The following is a 21,700-nucleotide window of genomic DNA, read 5'->3' as shown; positions in this document are numbered from 1 at the left end:
TGGGATTTTCACGCACAACCATCTCTAGGGTTTACAGAGAATGGTCTGAAAAAGAAAAAACATCCAGTGAGCGGCAGTTTTGTGGGCAGAAATGCCTTTTTGATGCCAGAGGAGAATGGGCAGACTGGTTCGAGCTGATAGAAAGGCAACAGTGACTCAAATCGCCACCTGTTACAACCAAGGTAGGCAGAAGAGCATCTCTGAACGCACAGTAAGTCGAACTTTGAGGCAGATGGGCTACAGCAGCAGAAGACCACACCGGGTGCCACTCCTTTCAGCTAAGAACAGGAAACTGAGGCTACAATTTGCACAAGCTCATCAAAATTGGACAATAGAAGATTGGAAAAACGTTGCTTGGTCTGATGAGTCTCGATTTCTGCTACGACATTCGGATGGTAGGGTCAGAATTTGGCGTCAACAACATGAAAGCATGGATCCATCCTGCCTTGTATCAACAGTTCAGGCTGGTGGTGGTGTTGTCATGGTGTGGGGAATATTTTTTTGGCACTCTTTGGGCCCCTTGGTACCAATTGTGAATCGTTGCAACGCCAGAGCCTACCTGAGTATTGTTGCTGACCATGTCCATCCCTTTATGACCACAATGTACCCAACATCTGATGGCTACTTTCAGCAGGATAATGCGCCATGTCATAAAGCTGGAATCATCTCAGACTGGTTTCCTGAACATGACAATGAGTTCACTGTACTCAAATGGCCTCCACAGTCACCAGATCTCAATCCAATAGAGCATCTTTGGGATGTGGTGGAACGGGAGATTCGCATCATGGATGTGCAGCCAACAATTCTGCGGCAACTGTGCGATGCCATCATGTCAATATGGACCAAAATCTCTGAGGAATGCTTCCAGCACCTTGTTGAATCTATGCCACGAAGAATTGAGGCAGTTCTGAAGGCAAAAGGGGGTCCAACCCGTTACAAGCATGGTGTACCTAATAAAGTGGCCGGTGAGTGAACAATAAAGCTTTCTATATAATGACAGTAAGCTCAGATCTAGAAAACTGTGAGGAATTGATACAGAAAGTATATTGGAAAACTGCATAACATTTTATTATGCAAACAATAACTTTCTGGACCACATAATAATTGATCATGAAGAAGTGATGGAGCACTTGGAGAAGGAAAGTTGCAAAATAGACAATTGAGCAGAGGCAGGTCTGTCTGACTTTACACTGTAAAGAAAGTCTATGGAGCATGCAGGTGTATTTATGAAATGTTTGTGCCAGTTTTATGTAGCGGTTGCACTGTGTCCGACACTTTAGATAAATGTCCATCTAATGGTAGTGCTTATTGTCTGCGACACATTTAATATAGTGACTTGACAGAATTGTGTTGCACACTTTATATTTAAGATGGACCAAAAAAAAAAAAAAAAATGGGTTGAACACTTCCCGAGCATTGCAGAGTGCGCCAGAAAATTGAAGACTGTGCTCCAGTATTTAATTACCTGGCGCACCCTGCACATTTGCCTTAGTGCAGTTTGACTCACTTTTGATACATCTGGCCCACTATCTGTGAGAGGATCATTCTTTCATGCTTTCAATCTGGTTGCTACTACATTGTGACAACCCTGGCAAGGCTTACATTTCAATTCTCTCTAGGACTGATCATTAATGCACAAAATACTTGAGCTCTGCATCACTTCTTTTTCCATTAAATATTTATTAACCCACTTGGCATCACCTCATCTGGACACCATGCATATTCCTAGCCACTTTCTGACCCTTTCAAATCACAAGGGGCGTCATATTGTCTTGTGTACAGTCTTCTGAAGCCCTGACATCTTCATCTCCCTGTACCAGTGTGTGGATAGAGCCTGGCTAAGCACTGACCTCTGTGGGTAAGACAGAGTAATGCAGCCTGTGAGATGTATATATAAAGGAGGAGCGCACTGTACATCAGGGATCACTGGAGAGAAAGGCACTGAAGCTCCATCACTTGCTGCTCTCACTGGGAATGATGGCTCACAAGCAGCAGCCTCTGTACCTGCACCTGGCTGAGCTCACAGCCTCACAGTTCCTGGATATATGGAAGCACTATGACTCTGATGGTAAGAGCCGCTCTCACCCCTAACTTTACCCTAACTGTCCTTTGCTTCCCCATCACTTGCCTACTGCTAAAGAAAGGGCTAAAGGTACTTCTGAACTGGTACTCTCTGCTCTTTACTCCTTACTGCCCTGTAAAACAGAACATAAAATAGTACCAAGGGTGTTCTGGATACTGGATTGCAGCACCCTGATCACCATTATCAGTTTAAGAGCCACCCTGAACTCCAATACCAGGATTCCTGTAGACACTGGACCAAACTATGTTGACCTCAAATATAAGCAGTTGGAGTTCTTCTGACCGCCATTACCAGGCGTCCTCTGGACACTGGACTGTGTCACCCTAATTACTAATACCCGGAGTCCTGTGGACACTGGACTGTGTCACCCTAAATACTAACACCTGGAGTCCTGTGGACACTGGATTGTGTCACCCTAACCACTAATACCTTGATTCCTCTGGACACTGGATTGTGTCACCCTAAACACTAATACCCGGAGTCCTCTGGACACTGGACTGTGTCACTCTAACCACTAATACCCGGAGTCCTCTGGACACTGGATTGTGTCACCATAACCGCTAATAACAGGAGTCTACTGGAAATTGGAATGTGTCACTCTAACCTCCAATACCAGGAGTCCTCTGGACACTGGGCTATATTGCTCAGACTTTCAGTACAAGAAGCCTTAGGCACTGAACCTTGCCATCATCATCACCAGTACCTGGTGTTAGCCATCCAGACCATTGATAACAGGAGACCTTCAGACATTAAATAATGCCACACAGAAAATTGATAACAGGTGACATCTGGAAAAAGTATTGTGAAACCTTCAACACCTTTACAATTCTTGTGGCCACTGAACAATTCCATCTTCCCACAGATTGCAGGTGTTTGCTGAGCCCTGTCACTTTTACAGCAATACCAGGAGTCCTTAACTGTGCTACTCACACCACCGGTGTCCAGGGCTCTTCAATGCTGAATTGGCCACTCCTGTTCACTAATACTAGGAGTCCACCAAACAATGCACCATACCAATCAGAACAACATTAGTCATCTACATCCCTGCTCCTTTGTGTTTATTATACCTTTACCCCACCCCAGGCATTATATTTTGCTGTTTTTCCACATCTTTGGGTAGATATCTGTAAATAAGATTACTTTTAGTCAGTTTTGGGCTTAATTTCATAGTCATAGAGGGTATTGATCTAATGAGAAGATGGAAGTTCCATACATTTACCTGAATGGAGAGGGTCCTTCTCCCCACCAAAAACTAACAGGAGTGGATTGTCTTTCTTTTACTTTTAGTGGGTTTCAGTACATATAACATGTGATCACTCCCTGTTGATATTTTTAATCATCTGCCCTATTCGCACCTCAAATTCTCCATGGTGTTTGTTTACGAATTCACTGATTAGTGAAAAGACGCCATATCCCCTAGTGTGAAGAGATGTCACCTGAGATCAGAGGAAAACACCGGGGAAATTCTGACATGGCATAGAAAACAGAAGCACAGCTGCGGCTCTACTCATGCCTGCTGCGTCCCCAAGAATATTATCCTGTACGTGCCCCTAATATTTCCCTTATCACAAAAACCTGTCACTATTTATCCTTAGAATATTACCGCTGGCCTAATGTTTCCTTACATTATCCAAAACACTGTCTTATTGTGTCTTTAGAATATTTCTCTGAAATTCTCCATAGTGTATGCCTAGAATATTATCCCTCACCCCTCACACTTGTGTGTTCTTACTTACAAACTTCACGTGTCCCTGAAATTTCAACCCTCAGCCCAAATAAAACTCCTATCCTGAAAGTTTTATCACATTGGATGGATATTCCTCTGAATATAAATTCCACCCAAAATGCTATCCCAGAGTGTCCCAATATAACTCACTCATCTTTGAATCCGTGTAACCTCAATCTCGGAAAATTTTGGCATATTAACATTATCACTCCTTATCCCAAAAATCTGCTCCAGTGTTCCCAGAATATTACCCTTCAATTGGGCTTTGTGTTATTACAAAAGATCATACCTCACCCCAAATAATGTATATACTTGAGTATGGTATTATATATGAGTACTGTACATACTTTACATATTTACATATTACATATTTTTGTGCTGAAAAAGCCCCACTCAGCATGTACTCTGCTATATAAAAAAAATAAACTCCCTACTCGCCCGCAAGGTCCTCTTCTTGACTCCTGTGTGCCGACAGCAATGGGTCCGTGCACGCTTTGGGCATAGACTATGATGTCAGTGGCCTGTTGACATCATAGTGTGTGCACGGCCAGCACGCATGGCTGACATCATAATCTGTGTGCTGCCCGCACATAGGATTCAAGAAAAGGACTTGTGGGGGCAGTCGGAAAGGTGAGTACTGAGTTTATTTGTTTATGTGTTGGGCATACTGGGGGCAGGGAGCTGGCTGGCTATATACTGGGGGCAGGGAACTGGCAGGCTATAAATTGGGGAAGGGAGCTGGCAGGCTATATAATGGGGACAGGCGCTGTTGGCTTTATACTAAGAGACTGGCTAGCTGTATACTGGGGGCATTGGGCTGGCTAGCTATATATTGGGGTGCATTTGGCTGGCTAGCTATATAGTGGGGGGCAGGGTGCTAGCTAGCTATATACTGGGGGACAGGGCCAGGCTAGCCATATACTGGGGGGCAGAGGCCTGGCTAGCTATATACTGGGGGGACAGGAGACTGGCTAACTATATGTTGGGGTGTAGGGGGCTGGGGAGGCTGTGACCAATGCATTTCCCACCCTAGGCTTATACTTGAGTCTGTAGGTTTACCCAGTTTTTTGGGGTAAAATTAGGTGCCTTGTTTTATATTGTGGGCACTTTATACTTAGGGTATATACTTTCCCTCTTCTCTGCCCTGTACTAGCCCTCCCATCCTGCAGAAAAAAATCTCCCTTATTTTCTATTCTAATAAAATGGTAGCTTTTCATGCCTTTGCACTCTAACTTCCATTCAGATGTGCCTTAGTTTATACTTTGCTCCTGACCCCATTCTTCCTCACCAGGATTTTTTAGACAACTATAATACAACCATTTGCCTGTTGTCAGCAGACTGGACCTGGAGCTAAGCACCAGGTAGAGGGTGACTCTTTCTAAAAGCTGGAGATTTTGTTGAAAGACACCTGTAATTTGGGGAGTGATGCTGGGTCTATTCACTCAAAAGATGCAGGCAACAACTGAGATCTGCAATTTTGTCACATCAGTCATGGAGGAACAATTTGCAGTGTCCACAGTAAAATGTCTTTGGATCCCAGTTTTTTTGTCCATTGATGTCATTGGCATTGGAGTCACAGATTACTTTGTAGGGTTTGGGATTCAGATAAGTTCTCAGATAAGTTGTCAAAAATTTTATTCAGTTAGAAGAGCTTTTGTTTTTGACATGCAAGTTTTGACAGAATAGACTCATATTGGATAATGATAATTTATAGCCAACGGGTTTATTCGGACAGGTTTTTATTTATTTTTTTGCTGTGTGAAAATCACTGAATTCTCTAACTTTGCAGGAGATGCACATGAAAAATGCCCTATTCAAGTTTATGTGGATGCATTAAAAACATGCAAAAACAAGTTAATGCAATGTGTTTTTCACTTATCCCTTGTTATAGAAAACAGACCACATTCATCCATTTATTTTGGCATTAATGAAAAACACAACGAAAATCAAAGTCAATTGCAAATTGCAAAGGCAAATGCAAAACTAAACAAAATCCAGGAATAATTTCTGGAATACTTGTGAAGGCAGCCCAACGGAGACCTGCGAGACTTGAACACAGAGTGCAAACCTGTGGGTTCTTCCACCAGTAGCGCAGGTGTTGATACTGTAATTGTTTCTTTTCTCACCAGGGAATGGCTACATTGAAGGTAAGGAACTGGAGAACTTCTTTCAAGAGCTGGAAGCTGCAAGGAGAGGAGCTGGAGTGGTAAGAAACAAGTCACAAGACAAGATCTCTCCCCACCCCGCCCATTACAATTTCTGTGACAATGAGAGGACAAAGTTCCATGGAGCCATTTTTTCTCTTAAAACTACTTTTCAGTTTAGTGCAGACTTCACTTTTTTAGTCATATTTCTGGAAAAGCTGGTTACAACCTGATGTGTAACTTGCTTTTGGGTCCAAATGCATAAACTGTACCAGGCCACTTACCCGGTCCTGTCGCGATCCAGCGGCACATTCTCTGTGGAGGATTCGGGTCTTCTGGCGATTCAGTAAGGTAGTACGCCCGATGTCCACCAGGAGTCGCTGCTGCGCTGAAATCCGTCGGAGTTCACTGGACGATCCATTGCTGGGTGCAGGTAAACGCGTGTCAAGCGACACATTTATTTTTTAAATACGGCGGTTTTTCCAAATCCGTCGGGTTTTCTGACGGCCATGACCCCCGCCCCCCCCCCCCGCTTTCCACCGCGTGCATGCCGGCGCCGATGCGCCACAATCCGATCGCGTGCGCCAAAAACTCGGGACAATTCAGGGAAAATCGCAGCAAAATGGTAATATTCGGGTAACCCGACGGAAAAACACGATTCGAGCCCTTAGTAAATAACCCCCATTGTATATGGCAGCGGTCCCCAACTATGGGGCCACGGCCCAAGACCGGTTTAAGCCCAAAAGCTTAAACTTAAAAAATAGACTATACTTAACCCCTTAGTGAAGCGGCCTGAAAAGGTTCTAGTGTCTGGGCATTTATAGCAAATTTTTGCATGTGGCGGTTTAAGGGCCATAACTGTTTTTTTTGTATCTACCTTAAAAATTTTTGCTGTCTTTTTTTTCGGAAAACATAGAGCTAGTTAAAAAGTAATAAAAGTTGAATTATTTCTTTTTTTACTTTTGTTAATTTATAGTACATATTTAAAAATTTTTTTAAAATTAACTCAAAATGAGCATTATTAATGAATTCCCTATTTTGTTTCGGTCGTTTTGATACTTAATGGAGCTCATTTACTAAGGGTCCGCAGAGCGCATTTCTGCCGGGTTTCCCAATGATTTCTGTTTGGCGCTGGCTTGCACACGACAGAAATAGGGGGGCGTGCCATCACTGCCGGATTCGGACAACACGCAAGATTTAACATTTAGAATTGTGTCGCAAGACACGCACTTACAAGCACCAGGAAGAAGAAGGTGAACTCCGGCGGACCTTGTCGGAGAAGCGACGGATGCAGGAACTTAGGTACACGATCTTCATAAATCGCGCAGGACTTCATCCTCACCGGACCTTCCGAATCGGGGATCGTGACTGGACCAGGTAAGTAAATTTGCCCCAATATGTATAGTGTAGGGAAAATGGGGCGACTTTGGCAATGTTTTTTGTAATGTAGTAGACCCGAGGCTGTCGTAGCAACCAATGATGTCACAGGGAGCAGCGATCTCAACAAACATGGCGGCGCCCACCCAAAATCAATGCTAGCACCAATGGTGGGTATTAGCAGTAGGTATTTAGTGCAATATGCAGTGAACCAAACCTCTGTATGAAGAGGGCTCACCCCGTGAGCCCTCTTCATACACCCTTTGTAGCTCTGTACGGTGCAGAGCGTGAAGGAGATATTAGTATATAAATGTGTGTAATTGTATAAATATGTTTGTATGAATATGTACATATTTTTTTCAGGGGGAGGGGCGCCCCATGCATAAGTTTGTCATGGTGCCCAGCTTCTCCTAGTTACGCCACTGTATAAACACACATGTGTGTGTTCATGAGTATGTGTGTACATGAGTATAAGTCTGTTTTTGTACACATAATTATTCACACATGCCGGCCAGCCGTGGTGGCTGGAGGACAAAATTGCACAAGGTCCGACCTAGCGTAGTTTTGAGTTAAGCACTGCATACATTCAGTGGTGAATGTTTATTTTCAAAAATTGCACAGGCACAGGTCAGGAACGCCTCTTGCCACCCCACTCTGCCAGTGGCTTCGCACCTTTATGCCCCTATCATGCCCACATGGCATAAAGGTGGTGTAGTCACCTGAAGAAATTGTGATTATTTGAGTGCCAGAAAACTGGTGTAGAAGCACTGATAAATTTCCCTCTCAGTGTGTATATGTGCAGGAAAGTGTGTGCACATAAGTATTTGTGTGTACATATGTGTATGTAAATTAGTACGTGTAGATATGTGTATGAGTGTGTGTGTATATGAGTGTGTGTTTATATGAGTATGTGTATATGAGTATGAGTGTGTGTACATGATTATGTCAGTGTGCACTTAATTTTGTGTTTGAGTATGTGTGTATGTACTGTATGTATGAGTGTTTGTGTGTACATATATATATATATATATATATATATATATATGAGGGTGTGTACATGACTGTATTTATTTGTATGAGAGTATGTACATGAGTGTGCGTATATGTGTGTAAATGAGATTTGTATGTGAGTGTGCACATGAATATGTGTGCAAATATGTATGAGTCTGTGTACATGAGTATGTGTGTGTATGTATGTGAGTGTGCACATAAGTATGTGTGTAAATGTATGTACGAGAGTGTGTACATGAGTATGTGTGTATACATATGTATATGAATATATGTCTATACATGAGTATGTGTGTGTGTGTGTGTGTGTACACGAGTATGTGAGTGTACACATGAGTATGTGTACTTTAGTGTTTGTGCAAATGTCTTTACATGTGTGTGTATGAGTGTGTATGAATATATGTATGAATGTGTGTGAATGAGTAAGTGTATGTGTATGTATAAGTGTGTGTAAGTGTATGTATATCTATTAGAGTGTGTGCATGAGTATGTGTGTATGTACATGAGTATGTTTGTATATGTGTGCACTTGGGTATGTGTGTATATGTGTACAAGTGTGTGTGTACATAGGAATGTGTGTGTACATAAGTATGTGAGTGTGCACATGAGTATGTGTGTATATATGTACGAGTGTGTGTACAAAAAACTCTTGTCCGTACTCACCACCGCAGTGAAAAGTAGTCAGGTATCAGAGTGTTATGAATGTTGGTTCTGCGACATATTGTACACCTGACAGGGTTCAGCCACCACAATTTGAAGGAGAGGGAATATGTTCTTAGTGCTACTAAGATGCGTATTGTAAGGCAATTATAGCTGTCAGAAGTGGGTGCAAACTGTATTTTAAAGTGAGGCAGCAGGCCCACTGTGCTGGACTCTGACCTCTCCTTTGCACCAGTTGAATCACTTGCACCAGGGCCGGCTCCAGGTTTTGGTGGGCCCCTGGGCGACAGAGCCCTAGTGGGCCCCCTTATTGGGCCCCCCTTCAGTAGTCACACTGCCCCCCTCCCCCGCGTGGACACATCCCCCCCCCCTCCTGTATACACACTGCCACCCTCTCCCCCTGTATACACACTGCTACCCTCTCCCCCTGTATACACACTGCCATCCTCTCCCCCTGTATACACACTGCCACCCTCTGCCCCTGTATACACACTGCCACCCTCTCCCCCTGTATACACACTGCCACCCTCTCCCCCTGTATACACACTGCCACTCTCTCCCCCTGTATACACACTGCCCCCCTCCTGTATACACACTGCCACCCTCTCCCCCTGTATACACACTGCCACCCTCTCCCCCTGTATACACACTGCCACCCTCTCCCCCTGTATACACACTGCCACCCTCTCCCCCTGTATACACACTGCCACCCTCTCCCCCTGTATACACACTGCCACCCTCTCCCCCTGTATACACACTGCCCCCTCTACCCCTGTATACACACTGCCCCCTCTACCCCTGTATACACACTGCCCCCCCTCCTCCTCCTGTATACACACTGCCACCCCTCCTCCTCCTGTATACACACTGCCCCCCCTCCTCCTCCTGTATACACACTGCCCCCCTCCTCCCCCTGTATACACATTGCCACCATCTCCCCCTCCTGTATACACACTGCCCCCCTCCTCCCCCTGTATACACACTGCCACCCTCTCCCCCTGTATACACACTGCCCCCCTCCTCCTGTATACACACTGCCCCCCTCCTCCTGTATACACACTGCTACCCTCTCCCCCTGTATACACACTGCCATCCTCTCCCCCTGTATACACACTGCCACCCTCTGCCCCTGTATACACACTGCCACCCTCTGCCCCTGTATACACACTGCCACCCTCTCCCCCTGTATACACACTGCCACTCTCTCCCCCTGTATACACACTGCCCCCCTCCTGTATACACACTGCCACCCTCTCCCCCTGTATACACACTGCCACCCTCTCCCCCTGTATACACACTGCCACCCTCTCCCCCTGTATACACACTGCCACCCTCTCCCCCTGTATACACACTGCCACCCTCTCCCCCTGTATACACACTGCCACCCTCTCCCCCTGTATACACACTGCCACCCTCTCCCCCTGTATACACACTGCCCCCTCTACCCCTGTATACACACTGCCCCCTCTACCCCTGTATACACACTGCCCCCCCTCCTCCTCCTGTATACACACTGCCACCCCTCCTCCTCCTGTATACACACTGCCCCCCCTCCTCCTCCTGTATACACACTGCCCCCCTCCTCCTCCTGTATACACACTGCCCCCCTCCTCCCCCTGTATACACATTGCCACCATCTCCCCCTCCTGTATACACACTGCCCCCCTCCTCCCCCTGTATACACACTGCCACCCTCTCCCCCTGTATACACACTGCCCCCCTCCTCCTGTATACACACTGCCCCCCTCCTCCTGTATACACACTGCTACCCTCTCCCCCTGTATACACACTGCCATCCTCTCCCCCTGTATACACACTGCCCCCCTCTCCCCCTGTATACACACTGCCCCTCTACACCTGTATACACACTGTCCCCCCTCCTCCCCCTGTATACACACTGCCACCCTCTCCCCCTGTATACACACTGCCCCCCTCCTCCTGTATACACACTGCCACCCTCTCCCCCTGTATACACACTGCCCGCCTCCTCCTGTATACACACTGCCCCCTCCCCCCCCCTGTATACACACTGCCCCTCTCCCCCTGTATACACACTGCCCCTCTCCCCCTGTATACACACTGCCCCCCCTCCTCCTGTATACACACTTCCCCCCTCCCCCTGTATACACACTGCCCCCCTCCTCCTGTATACACACTGCCCCCCCTCCTGTATACACACTGCCCCCTCTCCCCCTGTATACACACTGCCCCCTCTCACCCTGTATACACACTGCCCCCCTCCTCCTCCTGTATAAACACTGCCCCCCCTCCTCCTCCTGTATACACACTGCCCCCCTTCCTCCCCCTGTATACACACTGCCCCCCTCCTCCCCCTGTATACACACTGCCCCCCTCCTCCCCCTGTATACACACTCCCCCCCTCCTGTATACACACTGCCCCCATCCTCCTGTATACACACTGCTACCCTCTCCCCCTGTATACACACTGCCATCCTCTCCCCCTGTATACACACTGCCCCCTCTCCCCCTGTATACACACTGCCCCCCTCTCCCCCTGTATACACACTGCCCCCCTCTTCCTCCTGTATACACACTGCTACCCTCTCCCCCTGTATACACACTGCCATCCTCTCCCCCTGTATACACACTGCCCCCTCTCCCCCTGTATACACACTGCTACCCTCTCCCCCTGTATACACACTGCCATCCTCTCCCCCTGTATACACACTGCCACCCTCTCCCCCTGTATACACACTGCCACCCTCTCCCCCTGTATACACATTGCCACCCTCTCCCCCTGTATACACACTGCCCCCCCTCCTGTATACACACTGCCACCCTCTCCCCCTGTATACACACTGCCCCCTCTACCCCTGTATACACACTGCCCCCCCTCCTCCTCCTGTATACACACTGCCACCCCTCCTCCTCCTGTATACACACTGCCCCCCCTCCTCCTCCTGTATACACACTGCCCCCCTCCTCCTCCTGTATACACACTGCCCCCCTCCTCCCCCTGTATACACATTGCCACCATCTCCCCCTCCTGTATACACACTGCCCCCCTCCTCCCCCTGTATACACACTGCCACCCTCTCCCCCTGTATACACACTGCCCCCCTCCTCCTGTATACACACTGCTACCCTCTCCCCCTGTATACACACTGCCATCCTCTCCCCCTGTATACACACTGCCCCCCTCTCCCCCTGTATACACACTGCCCCTCTACACCTGTATACACACTGTCCCCCCTCCTCCCCCTGTATACACACTGCCACCCTCTCCCCCTGTATACACACTGCCCCCCTCCTCCTGTATACACACTACCACCCTCTCCCCCTGTATACACACTGCCCCCCTCCTCCTGTATACACACTGCCCCCTCCCCCCCCCTGTATACACACTGCCCCTCTCCCCCTGTATACACACTGCCCCCCCCTCCTGTATACACACTTCCCCCCTCCCCCTGTATACACACTGCCCCCCTCCTCCTGTATACACACTGCCACCCTCCTCCTGTATACACACTGCCACCCTCTCCCCCTGTATACACACTGCCCCCCTCCTCCTGTATACACACTGCCCCCTCCCCCCCCTGTATACACACTGCCCCTCTCCCCCTGTATACACACTGCCCCCCCCTCCTCCTGTATACACACTTCCCCCCTCCCCCTGTATACACACTGCCCCCCTCCTCCTGTATACACACTGCCACCCTCTCCCCCTGTATACACACTGCCACCCTCTCCCCCTGTATACACACTGCCCCCTCTACCCCTGTATACACACTGCCCCCCCTCCTCCTCCTGTATACACACTGCCACCCCTCCTCCTCCTGTATACACACTGCCCCCCCTCCTCCTCCTGTATACACACTGCCCCCCTCCTCCTCCTGTATACACACTGCCCCCCTCCTCCCCCTGTATACACATTGCCACCATCTCCCCCTCCTGTATACACACTGCCCCCCTCCTCCTGTATACACACTGCTACCCTCTCCCCCTGTATACACACTGCCATCCTCTCCCCCTGTATACACACTGCCCCCCTCTCCCCCTGTATACACACTGCCCCTCTACACCTGTATACACACTGTCCCCCCTCCTCCCCCTGTATACACACTGCCACCCTCTCCCCCTGTATACACACTGCCCCCCCCCCTCCTGTATACACACTGCCACCCTCTCCCCCTGTATACACACTGCCCCCCTCCTCCTGTATACACACTGCCCCCTCCCCCCCCCTGTATACACACTGCCCCTCTCCCCCTGTATACACACTGCCCCCCCCTCCTCCTGTATACACACTTCCCCCCTCCCCCTGTATACACACTGCCCCCCTCCTCCTGTATACACACTGCCCCCCCCTCCTGTATACACACAGCCACCCTCTCCCCCTGTATACACACTGCCCCCTCTCCCCCTGTATACACACTGCCCCCCTCTCCCCCTGTATACACACTGCCCCCCTCTCCCCCTGTATACACACTGCCCCTCTACACCTGTATACACACTGTCCCCCCTCCTCCCCCTGTATACACACTGCCACCCTCTCCCCCTGTATACACACTGCCCCCCTCCTCCTGTATACACACTGCCCCGCTCCTCCTCCTGTATACACACTTCCCCCTCCCCCTGTATACACACTGCCCCCCTCCTCCTCCTGTATACACACTGCCACCCCTCCCCCTGTATACACAGTGCCCCCCCTCCTCCTGTATACACACTGCCCCCTCCCCCTGTATACACACTGCCACCCTCTCCCCCTGTATACACACTGCCCCCCTCCTCCTGTATACACACTGCCACCCTCTCCCCCTGTATACACACTGCCACCCTCTCCCCCTGTATACACACTGCCACCCTCTCCCCCTGTATACACACTGCCACCCTCTCCCCCTGTATACACACTGCCACCCTCTCCCCTGTATACACACTGCCCCCCTCTCCCCCTGTATACACACTGCCCCCCTCTCCCCCTGTATACACACTGCCCCCCTCTCCCCCTGTATACACACTGCCCCCCTCTCCCCCTGTATACACACTGCCCCCCTCTCCCCCTGTATACACACTGCCCCCCTCCTCCTCCTGTATACACACTGCCACCCCTCCCCCTGTATACACAGTGCCCCCCCTCCTCCTGTATACACACTTCCCCCTCCCCCTGTATACACACTGCCCCCCTCCTCCTCCTGTATACACACTGCCACCCCTCCCCCTGTATACACAGTGCCCCCCCTCCTCCTGTATACACACTGCCACCCTCTCCCCCTGTATACACACTGCCGCCCCCCCCCTCTTGTATACACACTGCCGCCCCCCCCTCTTGTATACACACTGCCCCCTGTATACACACTGCCCCCTCCCCTCTTCCCCCGTATACACACTGCCCCCTCCCCTCTTCCCCCGTATACACACTGCCCCCCCTCCCCCTGTATACACATAGCCCCCCCTCCCCCTGTATACACATAGCCCCCCATATCTACCCCCTCACCTTACTGATCTCTCTGGTCTCTCTGTGTGGTCACTGCTTTCCCCCGGCAGGTCATGTGACCATGACGTCATCGCAGGTCCTTCAGCCTCCGATGCAGCAGCTCCTGCTGGGGAAAGCAGTGAGTGACTGCAAATGTTCTCATAGCGATCTTTGTCCGGAAGACACAGATTGCTATGAGAGACGCCCGACACTGCCACAATTGATCTGGGGGCCCGAGTGGGCCCCTCCAGTACTCCGGGACCCCGGCACTTGCCCAGGTTAGCCGGGTGCTGCCGCCGGGCCTGACTTGCACTTTCTTGCCGCATGCACCTTAAAAACATCTCTAGAATTCCACCATTTCTGACAATGGAAACCTCTTAAACACTAATTGTTGCACTGATTCGCTCTCAACTAGACTACTGTAATTCCCTTCTAATTGCTCTTTCACTTACTAAATGCTCTCCTCTGCAATCTATTGCAGCAGCCAGACTTGTTTTTCAGTCAAAACACTACATAGATGCCTCCAGTCTGTGTCAGCCACTGCGCTGGTTGCCCGTCTCATTCTGAATACAGTTTAACCCCTTCACAACAGCCCAATGTAAATACACGTTGAGCAGTCGTATAGGGGAATATGGAGAGCCCTCTGCATAAGCCATGGGTGTCAGCTGTATTACACCCGACCATGGCACCTAACAGGTGTAATGCAGGTGTAATGCTGGACCCGCAATCTTTAACCCATTACCGATGTAGTATTCCGTCACATGCCGGCTGCCGGGGTATGGAGAGGGCTCACGGCTGTGGATGTAAGCAAAACTATTTTTAGCTAAATGAAGGGTGTCAGTTAGTTAATAGGGCTCTATAGGAACCTGTCACTGGCTGTATATGTGCAAATGTGGTTATAGTTTCACTTTAAGCTATAAACTGGCTACGTCCTTGGGGAAGAGGGTAAATTGCCACAATAAGGAGGGTATGATGAGTCACAACGGGCAGCTGGAGTATAAATCCAGAGGTCCACAATCAATGATTCAGGCACAAAGGGGGGCATGATGCAACAGCATGGGTGTGTATATGTTTAGGGGGCTACCAAGGGGGGCACAAAAGGGAGGTTATACATTTGGAGAGAATAAGAGAAGTAATAGCTTTAAGTGGGGGCTACAGAAAGGGAGGCATTTCAGGAAAAGGCATTACAGGCGGTCCCCTACTTAAAGGGGTATTCCAGGAATCAGCATAATTCATATACAAATGGGCACTCAAAATATAAGCTAATATGTAATTAGTTGTTATTTAAAATTTTGCTCCGCTTAGCAGAAAATGCTGCTGACATAGACTGTAATGAAGAATTAAAATTGGAATAGCTGAAGAGTGATTTGCCTAATTAAACATCTCTTAACACTTGTGTTTACAAAACGCATGCGTTAACCGCGATGTTAACGCATATGTTAACAATGGGTTAACAAACACATGCGTTAACCGCGATGTTAACGCATGCGTTAACAATGTGTTAACGGTTGCGTTTTGTAAACACAGGTGTTAGCAGCTGTTTAATTAGGCAAATCACTCTCCAGCTATTGCAATGCGTTTTTAAATGCATGCGTTAAACGCGACGTGTGACCGCACCCTTACTGAGAACCAAAGGATCATGGAACTTGTAGTTACCAGTGGCAGCCATCTTAGTGATAACTCCACCTACTTTAGAGAGGCCATAAACTTTGTAAATCATAAAATCAAATTATTTTAGCTCTGTTTTGTGACTAATGACATTGAGTATTGTTGTATTCATTTATTTATATCATCATGGGTTTTTGTGTCAGACGTTCATATTCCCGGAATACCCCTTTAAGGAAACCTGACTTACAGACGATCCCTAGTAACAAACAGACCTCTGGATGTTGGTAATTTACTGTACTTTACACCTAGGCTATAATAATTAGCTGTAACAGTTATCAAAGGTGTCTGCCATTAAACTTTATTGTTAATCCTGGTTCTTATGACAACCCAACATTTTTAAAATACAATTGTCAGAGAGACAAAAAAAAATTTGGCTGGGGTTACAATTATAAAATATACAGTTCTGACTTACATACAAATTTGACTTAAGAACAACCTACAGAACTTATCCTGTACTTAACCCGGGGACTGCCTGCATACCATTACGGGGCTCCAGTATGACAAACTAGGGGCACTTACTCATAAAGCCCCTCCATGCTGTAGATTCACAGGCTGTTACAGTGTGCAAAGAGCACTACCCCTTTCCCTGTGTCTGATGTCATCTCACTACAGCACAGAAAGTTTCAGCACACAGTGATAGGGGGGAAGTGCTCCTTGTCAGGGGCGGATTAAGACTGTCTTAGGCCTCTATAAATATTTAAGCCCCTACAAGTCTGGAACTCCTTTCATATATATGGTACTAAAATCAAACTCCTTGAGGAATGAAGGATGTGTCACTTCTGTCTGCTTTCAATCTGCTGTTTCCTTCAATCCAGGTCCTTCAAAGGTCCTGAAATGGATTGGGTGTATTGTGAGAATGGGCATATACATGAAGATTTCATGGGTGAAAGTATAAAATTTGGTGGGTGGCCATGGGTATCCAGGGACCAGAAGGCTTGGGACCCCGCCTACCGCTCAAATCGCATATATTAGAATCCACTGCTGGTTCTTATACACTGTAAAAGCCTGTGAATCTATAGTACATAGGGGTTCTGGTAACAACCACAGGAGCCCTTTACCCACATTAGCATGATTTTTAAATATTTTGATGGAAGGAGACTATGGATAAGAAAGCTTTCATGCTTATTTTTGATGGTATATTTCCTTTAACAAGGGATGTGGCACCTGACCATAATTTTAATAATATTTTAGCTAAGTTTTATGTATTTTTTCCTTTCCTTTCTGTGAGTTTTTATATTTCTTGAGAGCAGGGTTAGACTAGGGTGGCTCTGAACACAAATAGTATTGTCATCATGACAACAATCCTGCTTTTCCAGACCCTTGAATGACATATATGACTTTTTGCTGGTCATTTTGCTATCCTATTGCCTTGGCACCACAAATTTACATTGTATCATGCTCTGTTTAGGAAGGGTCCAGCATAAACATTGGGGAGAAGCTAAAGGAGTTTATGCAAAAGTATGATAAAAATGCAGATGGTCGCATTGAAATGTCTGAGGTGAGTCCTCTGCTGTGACTAGAACTGTTGTGTTGGAGGTACGATTCAGTGTCACTGCTCTATTTCTTTTCTGTTATCAATTTTGTTTTCTCACAGTTGGCTCAGATTCTACCGACAGAGGAAAATTTCCTGCTCTGCTTCAGACAACATGCTGGCTCTAGCACTGAATTTATGGAGGTACACGTCATACCATACTTCACCTCATGCTATATTCTACTTGTACTTTACTTCTCCATACCTCGTCTTAACAGTTCACCACTCACTTCAAGGCCTCTTGCCTACGAACCATGTTAGAAATCGTACAACTTTGCTCAGTCGTGCGAGTTTGATCAGATTGTGTTCAGATTTTGGGCAGATTGTGTTCAGAGTTTTTCATGGTTTATTCAGAGGGCTATGCAACAAAGCATTTTTTGTTGTAGCACAAATGATCTTCCAGATGTGTTGATTCTCTCTACTGTCCGCTACTTCCTTGAAACTCAAGCAAAAACTGTCAATTTTTTTCACACATCTTTCAGGCCTGGAGAAAATATGACACAGACAGAAGTGGTTACATTGAGGCCAATGAACTAAAGGTGAGGGGCCTGAGGGCTGTAACTCCTACATCACTGCCCCATGTCTTCCATGTAAAAGCTTTACCATGTTTCCCTATTTCTCGCTATCTCATGTCTCACCATGCAATAACTGTCTCATGCCCCCCTATGTAGTAACTATCCCAAGTTACCTATATGAAATCCACCCATATGATAACTGTCACATGTAATAAAAGCCCCATGACCCCCTGTTTGAAAAATTCTTCACATTTCTGTTTGACATAACTGCCCCATTATCCGCTGCTTTGATGCCTCCAGGGATTCCTGTCTGATCTGTTAAAGAAGGCAAATCGACCATTTGATGAAAAGAAACTCCATGAATATACCCAGACTATTGTGAGTACAGATCAACTGTAAAGAGTACACCCAGGTAATAGACACAACATACAGGGGCACATTTACTAGGAAATTGCACTAAAAGTGCTCTGCCCATGTATAATGCTGGGTGCGCCAGATTCATTAAGAACATGAGCCAGAAATCATGAATCTGGTGCTTCCCACTGGCATGAAGGAGTTCACCAACTTTTTTGTGGTGCACCTTTCACATAGGGCGTGCAACAGACTTTGTGTGTTAATTCTGGTGTACGGTCCGACTGAGGACCCAGAACGCCCCCTAATTTGTGTTGCATGATGACTAGTGCAGCTGCGCCACAAAACGGACACGTGCGACACATTTGTAGTGCAGACACTTCTTAAATACCTGTGCAAGCAGATTGCACCTAAAAGAACGTGCAAAGTCCAACAGAAAACTGGTGCAAAGCCCCTAGTAAATGTGCCCAGACTTTACATAATGAATAAACCTAAACTTTAGAGAGTAAACTATAAAAAGTATACCCAGAATATAAGCTGTACATCCAGTTTAGGGGGCAGTGAGTATGCCCAAACAAAACAATCTAACATTATAGTGAATATGGATATACAGAATAGAGAACAACTCAACTATAGAGACTAAAGGGGAGATTTATCAAGTTGCTTAAGAGTAAGAATGTGCTTAGTTGCCCATGGCAACCAATCACAGCTCAGCTTTCATTTTAACAGTGTTTATGAATATTTTAAAGGGGAGCTGTGATTGGTTGTCATGCGCAACTAAGCACGTTCTTAGTCAGCTTGATAAATCTCCCCCTAAAAATAGTTAATGTACATCACAGAGAATATAATCAGACGATTGTGAGTACAAATAGAAATCCACCCACTCTGTAATGAGGTCAGGCAGAATATAGACCATTCATCCCAACTTCTAAATGTGTGCTTAATATACATATTGTAAAATACAGCAGAATGTTTAGGGGTCACTTTATGTATCATGCACTGTGAGGTTGCTAGTCTGTGCTTATATCCTGAACCTCTAAGCTCAGACTCAAACCTTTTCTGTTGTAGCTCCGTATGTTCGACCTGAATGGAGATGGGAAACTCTGCTTATCAGAGATGTCCAGGTAAGAAGATGGATGATATGCTATTCTTTGTATGGTTCCATCGGTATATAGAGAAGGGATATGTGGCTGACTGGGCCTATGACTGATAACATGAACAATTTTATCATGACCGCCATGTAAAATGTTAGCACTAATAGTAGTAATGTTGGTGTGAATTGATATTATATTCTGCATTACAGGCTGCTCCCAGTGCAAGAAAACTTCTTGCTTAAATTCCAGGTATGGCAAATCCTTAAATGCAATCCCCTTTTCATCTTTATTGTACAGAGCGTCATTGTTTTGGGGAAAGACAATGTGGTTCATTGTCTAGCGATTCTGATTCTGCTGCATGTGAAATCCTTACAACATGTAAACATGCATGACAATGTTGTCTTTCACAAATCCATAGCCAATTTCCAGTTGTAGTAATGGATGTATTTATTGACATAAATAGCACATCTTTATGGGAGTAAGACCAAAAAAGACTAGGACCAATGATAATATGCTTGTCTTTAGCTTATAAGTATGGACCTAATAAGTGGACGAATATATTAACTTGTTATCCCCAGGGTATGAAGCTTAGCTGTGAAGAATTCAACGCAATATTCAACTTTTATGACAAGGTAATGATGATGGAAATATATGGTGTTGGGGGGGGGGGGGCGCTGTTGGACGGTGACTGCTGACCAGTGACTCTTGTTTCAGGATGGAAATGGATACATCGATGAACATGAGCTGGATGCTTTACTAAAGGATTTCTTTGAAAAAAGCAAAAAGGTGAGTAACTCAAGGGGCAGGTAATAAGGTGACCGTGGAGAAGATGGGATGACAATAATTACACAAGGATATAAGTGTGACTGTAAGGGTGTAAAGGAAGGAGACCTTCTCTCCGAGATCAAAGCCAGGGTTTTTACAAAACATACACACTTACATTCAAGGAAATAATTATTTGATGCCTTTTTAAGTTTGCCCGCTGGTAAAGACATGAACAGTCTATAATTTTAAGGGCAGGTTAATTTTAAAATTGAAAAAAAGAATATCAACACTAAAATGGCAAAATTGTATAAATTATAAAAATGTATTTGCATACAGTATAGTTTAAATGGGGTTATCCAGCTGTTAAAAATTACTGAGGGCCGGGCTGGGGTGGGCTAGTTAAACATAATAAACATGTACTTACCTCCTCCGGTGCCGCCGATGTCCCGCGCCACGGTCCCTTCGATCCGTGCCCCTGTTTGTTTACAGGGGCACAGAAGCCGCGCACAGGGAACTTCCGGTCCGTGATGTGGCCGGCTCCTCGAATCTGTCCCTATCTCTCAGCGTTGTAAGCGCTGGGAGATTGTGTCGGATGAGAGCTTACGGCTGGCCGGAAGCTCCCTGTGCTCCCTTGTATACAAACCGGCGCACAGAGGAGACGGACCGTGGCGCGGGACATCGGCAGCGCCGGGCAAGGTAAGTACATGTTTAGTATGTTTAACTAGCTCACCCCAACACTGCCCTAAGTATTTTTTAACACCCAGATAACCCCTTTAATAAGTTTTTGATTCCTCTCGCAAACAAGACTCGATACTTGGTGGCAAAACCGCTGTTGTCTAACACAGCAGTCGGACGATTTTTGTAGTTGATGATAAGGTTTGTCTACACGTCAGGACAAATTTTGGTGTACTCCTCTTTGCAGGTCATCTCTAAATCATTAAGTCTGTCGCTTGGCAACTCGGAGATTTAGCACCCTCCATAAGTTTTCCATGGGATTAAGGTCTGGAGACTGGCTAGGCCACTCCATGACCTTCTTTTTGAGCCACTCCTTTGTTGCCTTGGCTGTTTGGTGAGTGGGCAAAATCAACCAAGGATCAAATAATTATTTCCTTTACTGTATGTGAGTAAAAGCAATTGAATATGAGAACAGAAAGAATGACTAAAGCATCACCTATTAAAGAATGCAAAAAGGTTGTAGCTGGTGGAGATGATGACGTTAAGGGAACCCAGTTTAACCACTTAGCGCTCCGCGCCGTAGCTGTACTGCGCAGCTTCCGACTATTAGCGCTCAGCGCAGTACAGCTACGGCGCAAGCGCATACTATTTTAGAATTGTCACCACGTC

General features: G+C 46.8%; 1 protein-coding gene across 1 annotated transcript in view; it reads left to right on the top strand.

Moving 5' to 3' along the window:
- Nucleotides 1-1,907: 1,907 nt before the first annotated feature.
- CALB2 (calbindin 2) overlaps nt 1,908-21,700 on the top strand; it is a 31,835-nt gene continuing 12,042 nt past the window's right edge. The window contains exons 1-10 of the mRNA XM_072116970.1: nt 1,908-2,068; nt 5,939-6,015; nt 17,509-17,598; nt 17,695-17,775; nt 18,114-18,170; nt 18,447-18,524; nt 19,566-19,621; nt 19,801-19,840; nt 20,170-20,223; nt 20,306-20,377. Of these exons, the coding sequence (XP_071973071.1) occupies nt 1,975-2,068; nt 5,939-6,015; nt 17,509-17,598; nt 17,695-17,775; nt 18,114-18,170; nt 18,447-18,524; nt 19,566-19,621; nt 19,801-19,840; nt 20,170-20,223; nt 20,306-20,377 (699 nt within the window). The 5' untranslated portion in view covers nt 1,908-1,974. The remainder of the gene's footprint in view (nt 2,069-5,938; nt 6,016-17,508; nt 17,599-17,694; nt 17,776-18,113; nt 18,171-18,446; nt 18,525-19,565; nt 19,622-19,800; nt 19,841-20,169; nt 20,224-20,305; nt 20,378-21,700) is intronic.

This window comes from Engystomops pustulosus, chromosome 7 (genome assembly GCF_040894005.1).
Source record: "Engystomops pustulosus chromosome 7, aEngPut4.maternal, whole genome shotgun sequence".
NCBI classification, from domain to species: Eukaryota; Metazoa; Chordata; class Amphibia; order Anura; family Leptodactylidae; genus Engystomops; species Engystomops pustulosus.
Note: the sequence above shows the minus strand (reverse complement) of the source record. Positions and strands in the feature narration are given on the sequence as shown.